Source organism: Elephas maximus, chromosome 24 (assembly GCF_024166365.1).
Source record: "Elephas maximus indicus isolate mEleMax1 chromosome 24, mEleMax1 primary haplotype, whole genome shotgun sequence".
Taxonomy (NCBI): domain Eukaryota; kingdom Metazoa; phylum Chordata; class Mammalia; order Proboscidea; family Elephantidae; genus Elephas; species Elephas maximus.
Window position 1 is genome coordinate 16,826,416 of NC_064842.1, and position 12,822 is coordinate 16,839,237.

The following is a 12,822-nucleotide window of genomic DNA, read 5'->3' on the forward strand; positions in this document are numbered from 1 at the left end:
TTTTAGTGCTGTCATTTTGATGCCTTTTTATGTGTGTTGTTGACAATTTCATTTTTCCACATACTTTTTTGTGCTGAGGCGTTTTTCTTAGTAAATTGTGAGATCCTCATTTTCACAGTGTTTGACTTTATGTTAGTTGAGTCGTTACGTTTTTCTTGGCTTCTATCTTGAGTTATAGAGTTGTTATACCTTTTTGTGGTTACCTTATTATTTACCCCTATTTTTCTAAGTAAAAACCTAACTTGTATTGTTCTATATCGCCTTGTATCACTCTCCGTATGGCAGTTCAATGCCTCCTGTATTTAGTCCCTCTTTTTTATTATGTGATCTTTTACCTATTGACTTCCATGATTCCGTTATGTGTATTTTTTTTTTAATTAATCTTAATTTGTTTGTTTTTGTGATTTCCCTATTTGAGTTGATATCAGGACGTTCTGTTTTGTGACCTTGTGTTTTGCTGATATCTGATATTATTGGTTCTCTGACCAAACAATCTCCTTTAGTATTTCTTGTAGCTTTGGTTTGGTTTTTGCAAATTCTCTAAACTTGTGTTTATCTGTAAATATCTTAATTTCACCTTCGTATTTCAGAGAGAGTTTTGCTGGATATATGATCCTTGGCTGGCATTTTTTCTCCTTCAGTGTTCTGTATATGTCGTCCCATTCCCTTCTTGCCTGCATGGTTTCTGCTGAGTAGTCTGAACTTATTCTTATTGATGCTCCCTTGAAGGAAACCTTTCTTTTCTCCCTGGCTGCTTTTAAAATTTTCTATTTGTCTTTGGTTTTGGTGAGTTTGATGATAATATGTCTTGGTGTTTTTCTTTTTGGATCAATCTTAAATGGGGTTGGATGAGCATCTTGGATAGATATCCTTTTGTCTTTCATGATGTCAGGGAAGTTTTCTGTCAGGAGTTCTTCAACTATTTTCTCTGTGTTTTCTGTCCCCCCTCCCTGTTCTGGGACTCCAATCACCCGCAGGTTATCCTTCTTGATAGAGTCCCACATGATTCTTAGGGTTTCTTCATTTTTTTTAATTCTTTTATCTGATTTTTTTTCAGCTATGTTGGTGTTGATTCCCTGGTCCTCCAGATGTCCCAGTCTGCATTCTAATTTCTCGAGTCTGCTCCTCTGACTTCCTATTGCATTGTCTAATTCTGTAATTTTATTGTTAATCTTTTGGATTTCTACATGCTGTCTCTCTATGGATTCTTGCAACTTATTAATTTTTCCACTATGTTCTTGAATAATCTTTTTGAGTTCTGCAACAGTTTTATCGGTGTGTTCCTTGGCTTTTTCTGCAGTTATCCTAATTTCATTTGTGATATCATTAAGCATTCTGTAAATTAGTTTTTTATATTCTGTATCTGATAATTCCAGGATTGTATCTTCATTTGGGAAAGATTTTGATTCTTTTGTTTGGGGGGTTGGAGAAGCTGTCATGGTCTGCTTCTTTAAGTGGTTTGATATGGATTGTTGTCTCCGAGCCATCACTGGGAAACTAGTTTTTCCAGAAAATCCGCTAAAAAAAAAATGCAGTCAGATCCCTATCAGAGTTCTCCCTCTGGCTCAGGCTATTTGGATGTTAATGAAGCCGCCTGGGGAGGATGGGGCAGGGAACAGAGAGATAGGAGAGTAGCACCTCAGAATATAGCCAGAGTTGCTTGTCTTGCTTGGAATGACTATTATATCTGAGATTCCCGCGGGGCGTGTCGCCTATGTGTGCTGGCTGTGTGGAGATTGCCCCCGGGGGGTCTGGCCCGCTGGAGTCACGGTCAGATCCTCCACTTCCAGCCTCACGCCCAGCGTCAAGGCTCCGCTACTGGGACGGTGCACTCTCGACTCCAAAATTAGTCGCTGCCTCCAGGGACTTCTCGTCCCTCCAGCCGCGTGGCCGTGCCGCCTCCGCGAACCAGTTGGGCCCCCTCCCGGGGTTAGTTCAGATGGGTGGAGCAGCTCCCCGTGCTTGTGCCGTGACCGAGTGTCCCGGCTGGGACGCTGTTCTCCCCGCTCCAAGACCAGTCGCTGCCTCCCGGGGACTTCTCCTACCGGCTGCGTCCCACGCCGCCCGCGCAACCCGGCTGGGCCCCTTCCCGGGGTTAGTTCAGAGGGGTGGAGCAGCTCTCTGTGTTTATGCCGTACCTGCGTCCAGTCCAAATCCCGGCGGGACGGTTCCCTGGCTGGGACGCTGCTCTCCCCGTTCCAAGACCAGTCACTGCCTCCCGGGGACTTCTCCTACCGGCTGCGTCCCACGCCACCTGCGGAACTGGCTGGTCCCCTTCCCGGGGTTAGTTCAGGGGGGTGGAGCAGCTCTCTGTGCTTGTGCCATACCTGACTGGTACGCTGGCTCCAGGCTCTGAAAAGAATCGCTGCTTCCCCGTATTAGTTCGTTCTCCTTCTCTAAATCTGTGTTTGTTGTTCAGGGTTCGTAGATTGTTATGTATGTGATCGATTCACTTGTTTTTCCGTGTCTTTGTTGTAAGAGGGATCCGAGGTAGTGTCTGCCTAGTCCGCCATCTTGGCTCCGCCTCTCTTTCCTATCTTTTTAATGACCTCTTGCTTGCTTTATGCCACTGATGTCATTCCACAACTCGTCTGGTCTTAGATTATTAGTGTTCAACATGTCAAATTTATTTTTGAGATGGTCTCTAAATTCAGGTGGGATATACTCAAGTTCATACTTTGGCTCTTGTGGACATGTTCTGATTTTCTTCAACTTCAACATATACTTGCATATGAACAACTGATGGTCTGTTCCACGATCGGCCCCTGGCCTAGTTCTGACTGATGATATTGAGCTTCTCCATTATCTCTTTCTGGAGATGTAGTCAATTTGATTCTTGTGTATTCTATCCGGTAAGGTCCACGTGTATAGCTGCCATTTACATTGGGGAAAAAAGGTACTTGAAATGAAGAAGTCATTGGTCTTGCAAAATTCTATCATGCGATTTCCAGCACCATTTCTATCACGAAGGCCATATTTTCCAATTACCAATTCTTCTTGTTTCCAACTTTTGCATTCCAAGTGCCTGTAATCACCAATGCATTCTGATTGCATGTTTGATCAATTTTGGACTGCAGAAGTTGGTAAAAATATTCAGTTTCTTCATTTTTGGCCTTAGTGGTTGGTGTGTAAATTTGAATAATAGTTGTATTAACTGGTTTTCCTTGTAGACATATGGATATTATCCTATCACTGACAGCTCTGTACTGCAGGATAGATCTTGAAAGGTTCTTTTTGATGATGAACGCAACACCATTCCTGTACAATTTGTCGTTCCCAGCATAGTGGACCATATGATTGTCTGATTCAAAACGGCCAATACCAGTCCATTCCAGCTCACTAATGCCTAGGATATTGATGTTTATGTGTTCTATTTCATTTTTGACAACTTCCAATTTTCCTAGATTTGTACTTCATACACTCCAGGTTCCAATTATTAGTGGATGTTTGCAGCTGTTTCTTCTCATTTTGAGTCGTGCCACATCAGCAAATGAGGGTCCCGAAAGCTTGACTTCATTAATGCCGTTAAGGTGGATTCTACTTTGAGGAGGCAGCTCTTTTCCAGTCAACTTTTGAGTGCCTTCCAACCTGAAGGGCTCAGCTTCCAGCACAGTATAAGACAATGTTCCACTGCTATTCATAAGGTTTTCACAGGCTAGTTTTTTTCAGAAGTAGACTGCCAGGTCCTTCATCCTAGTCTGTCTTAGTCTGGAAGCTCAGTTGGAACTTATCCACCATGGGTGACTCTGCTGGTATTTGGATCCCAGTGGAATAGCTTCCAGCATCATAGGAACATGCAAGCCCCCACAGTACAACAAACTGACAGACATGAGGGGAGATGTTTAATAGATGTCCCAAAATTGTCTGCAGTCTTCTTCTCTAAGGGGTAATTATATTCTCCCAATTGCTCAGGCCAAAACCTTATTATTATCCTTGATTATTCTCTCTCTCTCTCACCCTACATCCAGCTCATAAGCAAATCACATTATCTTTATCTTCAAAGAATATTAGAATTCGAACATTTCTTATTACTTCTTCTATCATCACCCTAGGCCCAAGCCACCACTGTCTTTTGCCTGGATTATTATAATACCCTTCTAAGTGGTCTCACTGCTTTTGCTCTCACCCTAAATCAGACTATTCTCAACTTAGTAGTCAGAGTAATCCTGTAAAACATAAGTCAGTACTTATCACTTTTCTGTTCAAAACCCTGCAATATTTCCTTCCAATGGTTTTACTCAGTAAATGCCTGTGAGTTAGATGACTCTTACTTATAAAGCCATATCTGATCTGGCCTCTGTTACCTCTCTGAGTCATCTCTTACTGTTCTCCCTCCTTAGCTCAGCTTCAGCCACAAGAGCCTCCTTATTATTTTTTGAACAGACTTGTTGTTCTCCATGTGAAGTACTCTTCCTATACATCTGTATAGACAGCCACCTCACCTCCTTTAGTCTTTACTGAGAAGTCAGTCACCTTCTTGGCATAATTTACCCTGGCTCTTCTATTACAATTCAACACCTGCCCCCATGCCTCATTAGCCATTTCCTGTTTATTTTTTGTTTTTGGCACTTATCATTTTCTAACATATTTTATCCTTTACTTATTTTTTATTCTTTCACCATAACTGAAGAAAAGCCCCATAAAGACAGGGAAGTTTTGCCGATTTGTTCACTGCAATATTCCCAGTGCCTATAACAGGCCCTGGCATATAGGCTCTAAAAATTTTTTCTTGAACAAATAAATGTACCAAACTGAACAAACTCGGGCTTCCAATACCCAATATAAGTTCAGAATGACAATAACATACGTTCAGTTGCCTGAATTATAGAAACCTGAGTATCACTAATAATTTTTCCTGCTCCCTCATTTCTCCCATCTGGTCATTATGTCCTCTATATTCTGTCATCTCAGTAAACCAAAAACCCATTGTCATCAAGTCAATTCCAAACCTTAGCAACGCTGCAAGACAGAGCAAAATTGCTCCATAGAGTTTCCAAATTTCTTTATGAAAGCAGGCTGCCACATCTTTCATAAATCAAGTGGCTGGTGGGTACAAACTGCCAACCCTTCAGTTAGCAGCCGAATGCCTTAACCATTGTGCCACCAGGGCTCCTGTCTTCCCTGTAGATCTCTTGAATCCATCCACCTCTCTATCTTCCCTACTGCTATTTGGGTTCTACACACCTCATCTCTCACAGCTGGACTCCTATCTCCTGTCTGCTCCTTAAAATCCATTCTCTACACAGGAGTAAGAGTGAACCTTTACAAATATAATCATGTCAATGTCTTCAGGATAAAGTCCAAATTCCTTACACTCCTTTGTGATCTTGACTCTATTTTCCTTTCCAGACTAATTTCTCTCCACTTCCATCTTACATTTTATGCTTCAAGCAAAGTGAACAGCTTTCATTTTCTCAACGTGCCATGTTCTTTATTTCCTTTAGGTTTTGGCACATTCTGTTACCTGCGCCTGGACACTCTTCCTTCCTCAGCTATGTCTTTCTTATTCCTAAGGTCTTAGCTTAGAAACAGTTTTTTTCAGGAAGCCTACACGTACCTAAGTTACATTTTGTATCTTTCCTATGTATGCTCCTATACTTATCCCATTTGCTTCCCTGTCATACTTCACTGTAATTTTCTACTTACTAATCTTGACTTTGGTCTCCTTGAGGGCTGGGATGTGTTTTATTTTATAAGTATCTCTGACACATAATGGGATCCAATAAATATTTATTGTATGAGTAAATAGCTTGATTCCTACCTCTCTCTCCTGGTCTTTTCCAATTTGTCTTTCAAAATCATAATTTCTTTGTTGAGAGCAAGTTGCTGGCCTTCTGAATCATGCAGTTCTTTCTTCAGATTTTTAATTTCATTTGCATGTATTCCTTCTCTTTTAGATAATTCTTCTTCATAAAAGATGCTTTTCTTTTCGAAATCAGTCTTTAATTTGGTTATCTCTTGCTGATGTTCTATGCTGCATACTCCTGGTGAATAACTAATTTGTTTTTGCTAAGAAGTAATAAAAAAAGGTTAGTTCATCTATAAAAAAATATAGGAATAATAAAATATTAAATAATATCTCCTTGCTATAATATAATATAAAAAGGACTGCTCATATAAGTGAATATTATTTTTGTGTGTTATTTTAAAATACTCTTTCTACACTAAGATTATTAACCTTTTATCTTGCATTTTTCTTTACGATCTATGCCTTTTGTTATATTTTAAAAGTCTTCTTCACATCAAGATTATATATTTACCTGTATTTTCTGCTGGTACTTATATAATTTCTTATTTCACATTTAAATTTCTAATTTATTTGGAATTATTGTTGGTGTTTACCCAAAAATTCAAAGCCATTACCATTGAGTCGATCCTGACTCATAGCAACCTATGGGACAGAGGAGAAATGCCCCATAGGGTTTCCAAGGAGTGGATGTGAATCGCTGACCTTTTGGTTAGCAGCCAAGCTCTTAACCACTGCACCACCATAGCTCTCTTGGTGTATAGAGTCAGTGAAAAATCTAACTGCATCCTTTATGTGATAAGGAACCAACAGAAGCTTTTTAAGCATGTTTGTTTTTAAAAGATTAAATTGGTGGAGAGGATGGTAGAGCTAAAATGCACAAAAAAGAGAAGGGGCTTCTGCAGTACTTCAGGGAAAAATGAGAAAGACCTAAACTACTGTCTCTTTCATATGCCTGCCAGAAAAAACGGTAGGTCTTTTGCTTTTAGGTAGGGCATCTAAGAAGGAGGAGAAATTTGGTTGAAATCTACATTTATTGAAATTAGTTTCAAATATATTCTTAAAAATAAAGAAGAAGAAGAAGAAGAAAAAAAAAAAACAAAAACCAAAGTCCAAATGAACTGGTTAAAGAATAAACAGAAACAAATAGACTAGGGATTATGGCTGTATGATTTCTTGAGCATTTTAACTTTCCTAAGTTCATTATTTTGTTATACTCTATTTAATCTCCAAGTGATCAGCAAAAAAAAAAAAAACCTTTTAAAATTAAAAGAACTTATGGGCTTTTGTTTAGTGACAAGTTATCAGGAGCTAGAGGACTTTGTGTCCTTTTCTAAAGCTGTCTTAGAGGCAGAAAAACTGGTAACAGTAGTTGACTTAAAAAGTACAAAAAAATATGCTGGCTTTTATGTATTTAAAGTATTTAATTTAAAAAGAATGAAGGAACCAACGTAGGCCGGAAAAATGGCTCTGTGGTGTCCATTATTTAATGGGGTACCCAAATGTTCAACCACTTATTAAAAAAATACTTATGAATGCCTACCATGTGCCAGATCCAGATTTCCCAGTGGTTTCTGTGGCATCCTGGCATAAAAAGCTCTGCTAACTATGGGATGAACCAGAACAGTCACGTTCTTGCTCTTAAACATCTCTGGGAGAATGATGCCTCAATGTGCATCAGCATCTGCTACCTCTCACCTATATAAACTCTTTCATTTTTCGAGTCACCTTAAGGACTTTTAGAGTGCTGTTCTGTTCAGTTTAGTTTAGCTGTTTGGATGGCCACAACATGTAGTGGAAAAGCTACAAGCAAGAATTACTCTGAAATTAAAACCTTAGAAAGATTTCAGCAAAAAAATTTATAGACTCATTATAGCTTATTGATAAGAACATAAAAAGCAAAATAAAATTCTGATAGGCAAAATTAAACCACCACAAAATAATAGGGTTTACTACAGGTATTGAGGCTAATTTAATATTATCAAACTTATTAATAATTGCATAATAAAATGCATTATTTTAAAGATTAAATAAAAAAAAAATGGTCTTAGTAGGTACCTCCGCCTAAAAGTACTTGATAAAATCCAATACCACTTCCAAATAGTACCCCAAGTAAAACCACAAAAAAAAGAATATCATATTTTTCTAACTTAAAAAATATCTATTTCAAGCTAACAGACAAAATAATACTTAACGGTGAAACATCAGAAGTGTATGCAATAAAGTCAGGAATAATATCAACCAAAAGGATGTTTTCCACTATCACTTTAATTTAGTATTAGTTTTAGATAGTTGTCTGACCAAGTAACATGTGAAATAGTTAAAAGAAATGAATATTGAGAGGAAAGTAATAATAACATTATTATTTCCATTTAATATAATTGTTCACCCAGAAAATCCAAACGAATGTACTGAAAAGCATTAGAATTGATGGGGTTCAGTAAAGCAATAGCATATAAGATAAAAACAAATCATAATATATCTAGATACTAGAATAAGCGATGAGAAAACAATAAAAACATTTCACTGTTAACAACTAAAACAAACAAAACCACCACATACTAATACACACACAAGTAATTATAATAGTGAGAAACTTATCTGATTTATATGAAGAAAACTACAAATATTTATAAAAGACATAAAAGAAGACTTGAAACAATGTGGAAAAATATCAAACACTTGAATGGGAAGATTAAATGTACATGTATTCAATTTTTCTCAAATTATCTTCCATGTAATTCTAATTAATATCTAAAAAACAAACTGTGTGTGTGTGTGTGTGTATGTGTGCGTGTGTGTCCAAATGGAAACATATGCTTGTAGTCTATCGTCAAGAATAAACCCGTAAGGTAACAAAGAAAAGTCTGAAAAGACAAGGAGAGTAAAGACGGGAAAGAAAGGAGTCTTTTTAGATATTAAAAGATACTCTAAGTCTTTGAAAGTTAAAGTAGCACTGTACTAGGATAAGGAAATGGAAACATCAATGGCCAAACAGAATGCCCCAAACTAATAATTTAATTCAGTATATAAGGCATCATAAATCAATGGGGAAGGCAGTGATTAATTAATAGTAATCACTATTAATAATCACTAGTAATAAAAGAAAAAACAGGTTCTCAGGTTCTCACATCATGCCATTTAGCAAAACAAACTTCAGCGGATTAAGTATTTTTAAACCCCACAGATATATTCCAGAAAAAAGCAGAAATAAATACTTATCAAAACTCCAAAAAGAGAAGAACAAGCCAAGCTTTAAAGCAATAGAAGAAAACACTGAGGAAAAGACAAAAAATCTGTGATTTTAAAAAGAAACAAGACCAAAATTAAAGTGAAAATGATAAATTAGTAAAATAGTTGCTGAAAATATAAACAAAATTTTTACTCTGTAGAGTTCATATAAACTGATAAGAATGTTAAGACTACAACATTAATGGGCAAAAGACAAAGTGGTAATGCACAAAAAAAATATGATTAATAATAATCTACAAAGAAACCAAGAAATGCAAAAAAGCAGATAGTCTTTGTCCTATTATATTTGCAAAGGTGTGTGGCATGTAACAAGCACCTCAAAGTAAACTGAAAATTTTGTTTCTAGGTATCAGTTCTGTGGAAATAATACAGAAAAATAAGTATATAAAGGTGTTCATGGCAATTATAATACACACACAATCTACTACTACAAAGTATTTAGTAGTAGAGAACTGGCTGAGTGGCTATTCTTCTTGGACTATTTATAGTCATTAAATCATGTTTGTGACAATTTTGTAATAATAATAAAAAAAAAAAACCAAACCAGTTGCCATTGAGTTGATTCTGACTCATAGTGACCCTACAAGACAGAGTAGAACTGCCCCGCAGGGTTTCCAAGGAGCAGCTGGTGGATTCGAACTGCCAGCCTTTTGTTTAGAAGCCATAGCTCTTAACCACTGTGCCATCAGGACTCCAATTTTGTAATAACAAATGAAAATGCTATATTACATTGCTAAGTGAAAAATATACGGCAAAAAATTCATACAGCATATGATCAAAACCACTGAAAAGTATTCTTCCTGGAGTAAAGATTGGCATAACCTTTTAAGAGGGCCAAAATATGATGAAAAATTTTTATGTGTGTATCTTTTGACAAACAAATCCTACTTTCAGAAAATTATCCTAAGGAAATTATAGGATGATAATTAATCAGAGCTCACACACATTGATCCTATATTATGTGCTAGGTCCTTGGAGAAGAACTTGATATGCATTAACTTATTTATTGAGTAAGGAGCCCTGATGTGCAATGGTTAAGTGCTCTGTGGGACAAAGACCCGGCAATCTGCTTCTGTAAAGATTACAGCCTAGAAAACTCAATGGCGCAGCTCTACTCTGTTGCATGGGGTCACTATGAGTCGAAAATCAACTTGATGGCATATAACAACAAAAACAGCATTTATTTAGTAGCTTTATTATTATCCTAAATTTATAAATGACACAAGAGATTAAGTGAGTTTGACAAGTATGTAAATATATGTGCTTGAGAGTCTCTGATGTAGCACTGTTTATGACAGCAAAGAATAAAAAACAAACTACTAGGCTTAACATGGAACTGAGAATCAGAAACTTGGCTTTAAGTTGGATTCTACCACTTTTGATTACAAAATCCTAACCTCTCTGGGTCTCAACTTCCTCAAATGTAAATGATTTCTAAAATTTCTTCCAGTTTGTACTTTGTGATTGTTTTTTATTGCCCAAATGACTGAAAATTACTTGAGACTGTAATATAATGACTGCTCTAGAAACACGTTGTTGTTAGGAGCCATAGAGAATTCTCAGAGAATAAGTTAAGGTCTGGTCATTTTTACAACCTTTATTTACTGATTTAACAAATTTATTGAACAACTATTAAATATCTGGCCCTACCCCAAGTTAATAATATCCTGGTCTCTTTTTTCATTAAGCTAGCTCATGGTTTAGGTGGGGAGATAGGTGTGTGAATAAATAATTATAATAAGAGTGATGCTAGAGATAGCAACAATTTTAAATCAGCACAGAAACAAGAATATCTAGACTTTTTGAGATGACATTCGAGCTGTTTCTTGTATTTGCTAGACAAATAAGAACCTGTAATAGACATAGTTATACAAAGAGTGGGGAGAGGTGGGAGCTGGTAGGAAATACAGAGGAAAAAGGATGTGCCAAGGTTCTAGAGTCAAGAAAAACCGTATGCAGATGCCATATTCATTTAATGTTGTGGAACTATGTCAATTTAATCCTAATTCTCTTGCTTTGACATAAATGATATGAGCACTTACGATGTGTTAGTTTACATGTGAATATATGTATTAGAGTCTCTCCTAAGTCATCTACAGGACAGAGGGTCTGGATCTCTATCTCTTCTTCCTAGGCAGACTCCCAGTGCATCTTTCTAAGGTAGGCAACCCTTCATAACTCTTTTAACTCCTTGCTAATAGATTTCTTTGCCCCACTAAACATACCTTCCTTTTCCGTCCATCATGATTAGGCAGTCTCTCATCAGCCACCCGAGGGAGCGCTGGAGGTGTAGTGGTTAAGTGCTTGGCTGATAACTGAAAGGTTGGCAGTTCGAACCCACTAGCCAATCTATGCGAGAAAGATGTGGCGGTCTGCTTCCATAAAGATTCACAGCCATGAAAACCATATGGGGCAGTTCTACTCTGTCCTATAGGGTTGCCATGAGTCAGAATTGACTTGATGACAATTTTTTTTTTTTTTAAATAAGCCTCCTACTGGTAAGAATGAGAAGTAAATACCAACACTAGGTTTGAAAGGACATCTAGTTTTCACTCTACATTGAGGAGAGCACATAAACTCTTATCAGGCCTAAAGAGAAGAAAATTAAACTTCACAAGATACTGAAATCAAAAGATACCTTCAGTCCCTCCAATTCATTTTCCAGTTGCTTAGAATAGTGTTCACTCTGTTCACGCAGTTTCCTGTCTTTAGATGCTTCGGCAGTTAGAGCTTCTGCATGAACTTCCAGCTTTAAAATAAAATGAAAAAAGCAGATTTCATGATTATAATTCGTTTTCGTGCAAAACAGTACTTTTCTTCATGGAAATTTACCTTGTAATAGAAAGAGAACTAAAATGTTGAAATTCATATTAAATAATATTACCAAACTAAAAAAAATTACTTTTTCAAAAATTAAAAAATAAAATAGATATTATTTCACTAGTCTGAAAAAGCAGCTTTAACTACAAAATTTGCCTGACTACTAACCTCTTTTTTGGCTCTTTCTGTTCTGCGCAGTTCTTGCCTTAAGCTTTCAACTTTTTGCATCACCAGGTCCACCTCTTCTTCCTTATCTCGGACATGGCGAGCAAGTTTCTGTTTTTGGGTGTGCAATTCTGTTAGTCGCTCATTGATCTCCATGAATTCCTGCATGGCCAGTTTCCTCTGGCAGTGTGCGTCTTTCAGCTCTTTGGACTGGTTTTTTAATCGCTCACTAGCCTGGACTAGTTCCTACAGTTTTGTAAAAAGAATATAAGTTACCAATTCTGCAAGCTAAAGACCAAATTTGGCCATCAAGTCGGCTATTATGAAGTCAAGGAGAGCCAAAATTATTCACCTCAGGACAAAATTAAGTGAAATGAACTACTTTAAAACAAATATTTAAGGCATAGTGCCCTGTTTATAGCCTCAATTCCTTACACTAACATGCTAAATGAGAAGGAGCAGCTGATTTAGCCTTCTAGGACCTTAGTTTCTACAAGTGAATAAGGATTGTATGAATAGACACAGTTAAAGACTTTGTGAAATTTAATGGATACTTGCGAGTTTTTAAAAAATTACACTGAATGATTACAAATGATAAAAACAAGTGTTGCCCCTGATACGGGCATGGGCCAGCAGCAAAGACAGAAAGCTAAATTTGAAATTCCCAAACTGCACTGAGAAGCTTAGAGGGAGCATGAGTGGACTCAGGTCAGTAGAACCACCCGCTTGCAGCAGAAGAAAATGTAAATCTTCGTTTAAGCAAAAGAAACTGAATGAAATTTAGTTTTTTTCACATATGAAGGGCAAGCAAATACGAGCTCACACAAAAAAAAATTACC

General features: G+C 37.1%; 1 protein-coding gene across 11 annotated transcripts in view; it reads right to left on the minus strand.

Annotated features, from left to right (window-relative positions):
• Nucleotides 1-12,822, minus strand: part of CDC42BPA (CDC42 binding protein kinase alpha) — a 345,992-nt gene that overhangs the window by 109,078 nt on the left and 224,092 nt on the right. For 9 of the 11 annotated variants that reach the window (XM_049868072.1, XM_049868063.1, XM_049868062.1 and 6 more), the window contains exons 13-15: nt 11,987-12,229; nt 11,637-11,747; nt 5,762-6,009 (exon numbers count right to left, since the gene is read on the minus strand). In XM_049868072.1, coding sequence (XP_049724029.1) covers nt 5,762-6,009; nt 11,637-11,747; nt 11,987-12,229 — 602 coding nt within the window. The remainder of the gene's footprint in view (nt 1-5,761; nt 6,010-11,636; nt 11,748-11,986; nt 12,230-12,822) is intronic. The other 2 variants (XM_049868070.1, XM_049868071.1) reach the window with 1 other exon arrangement.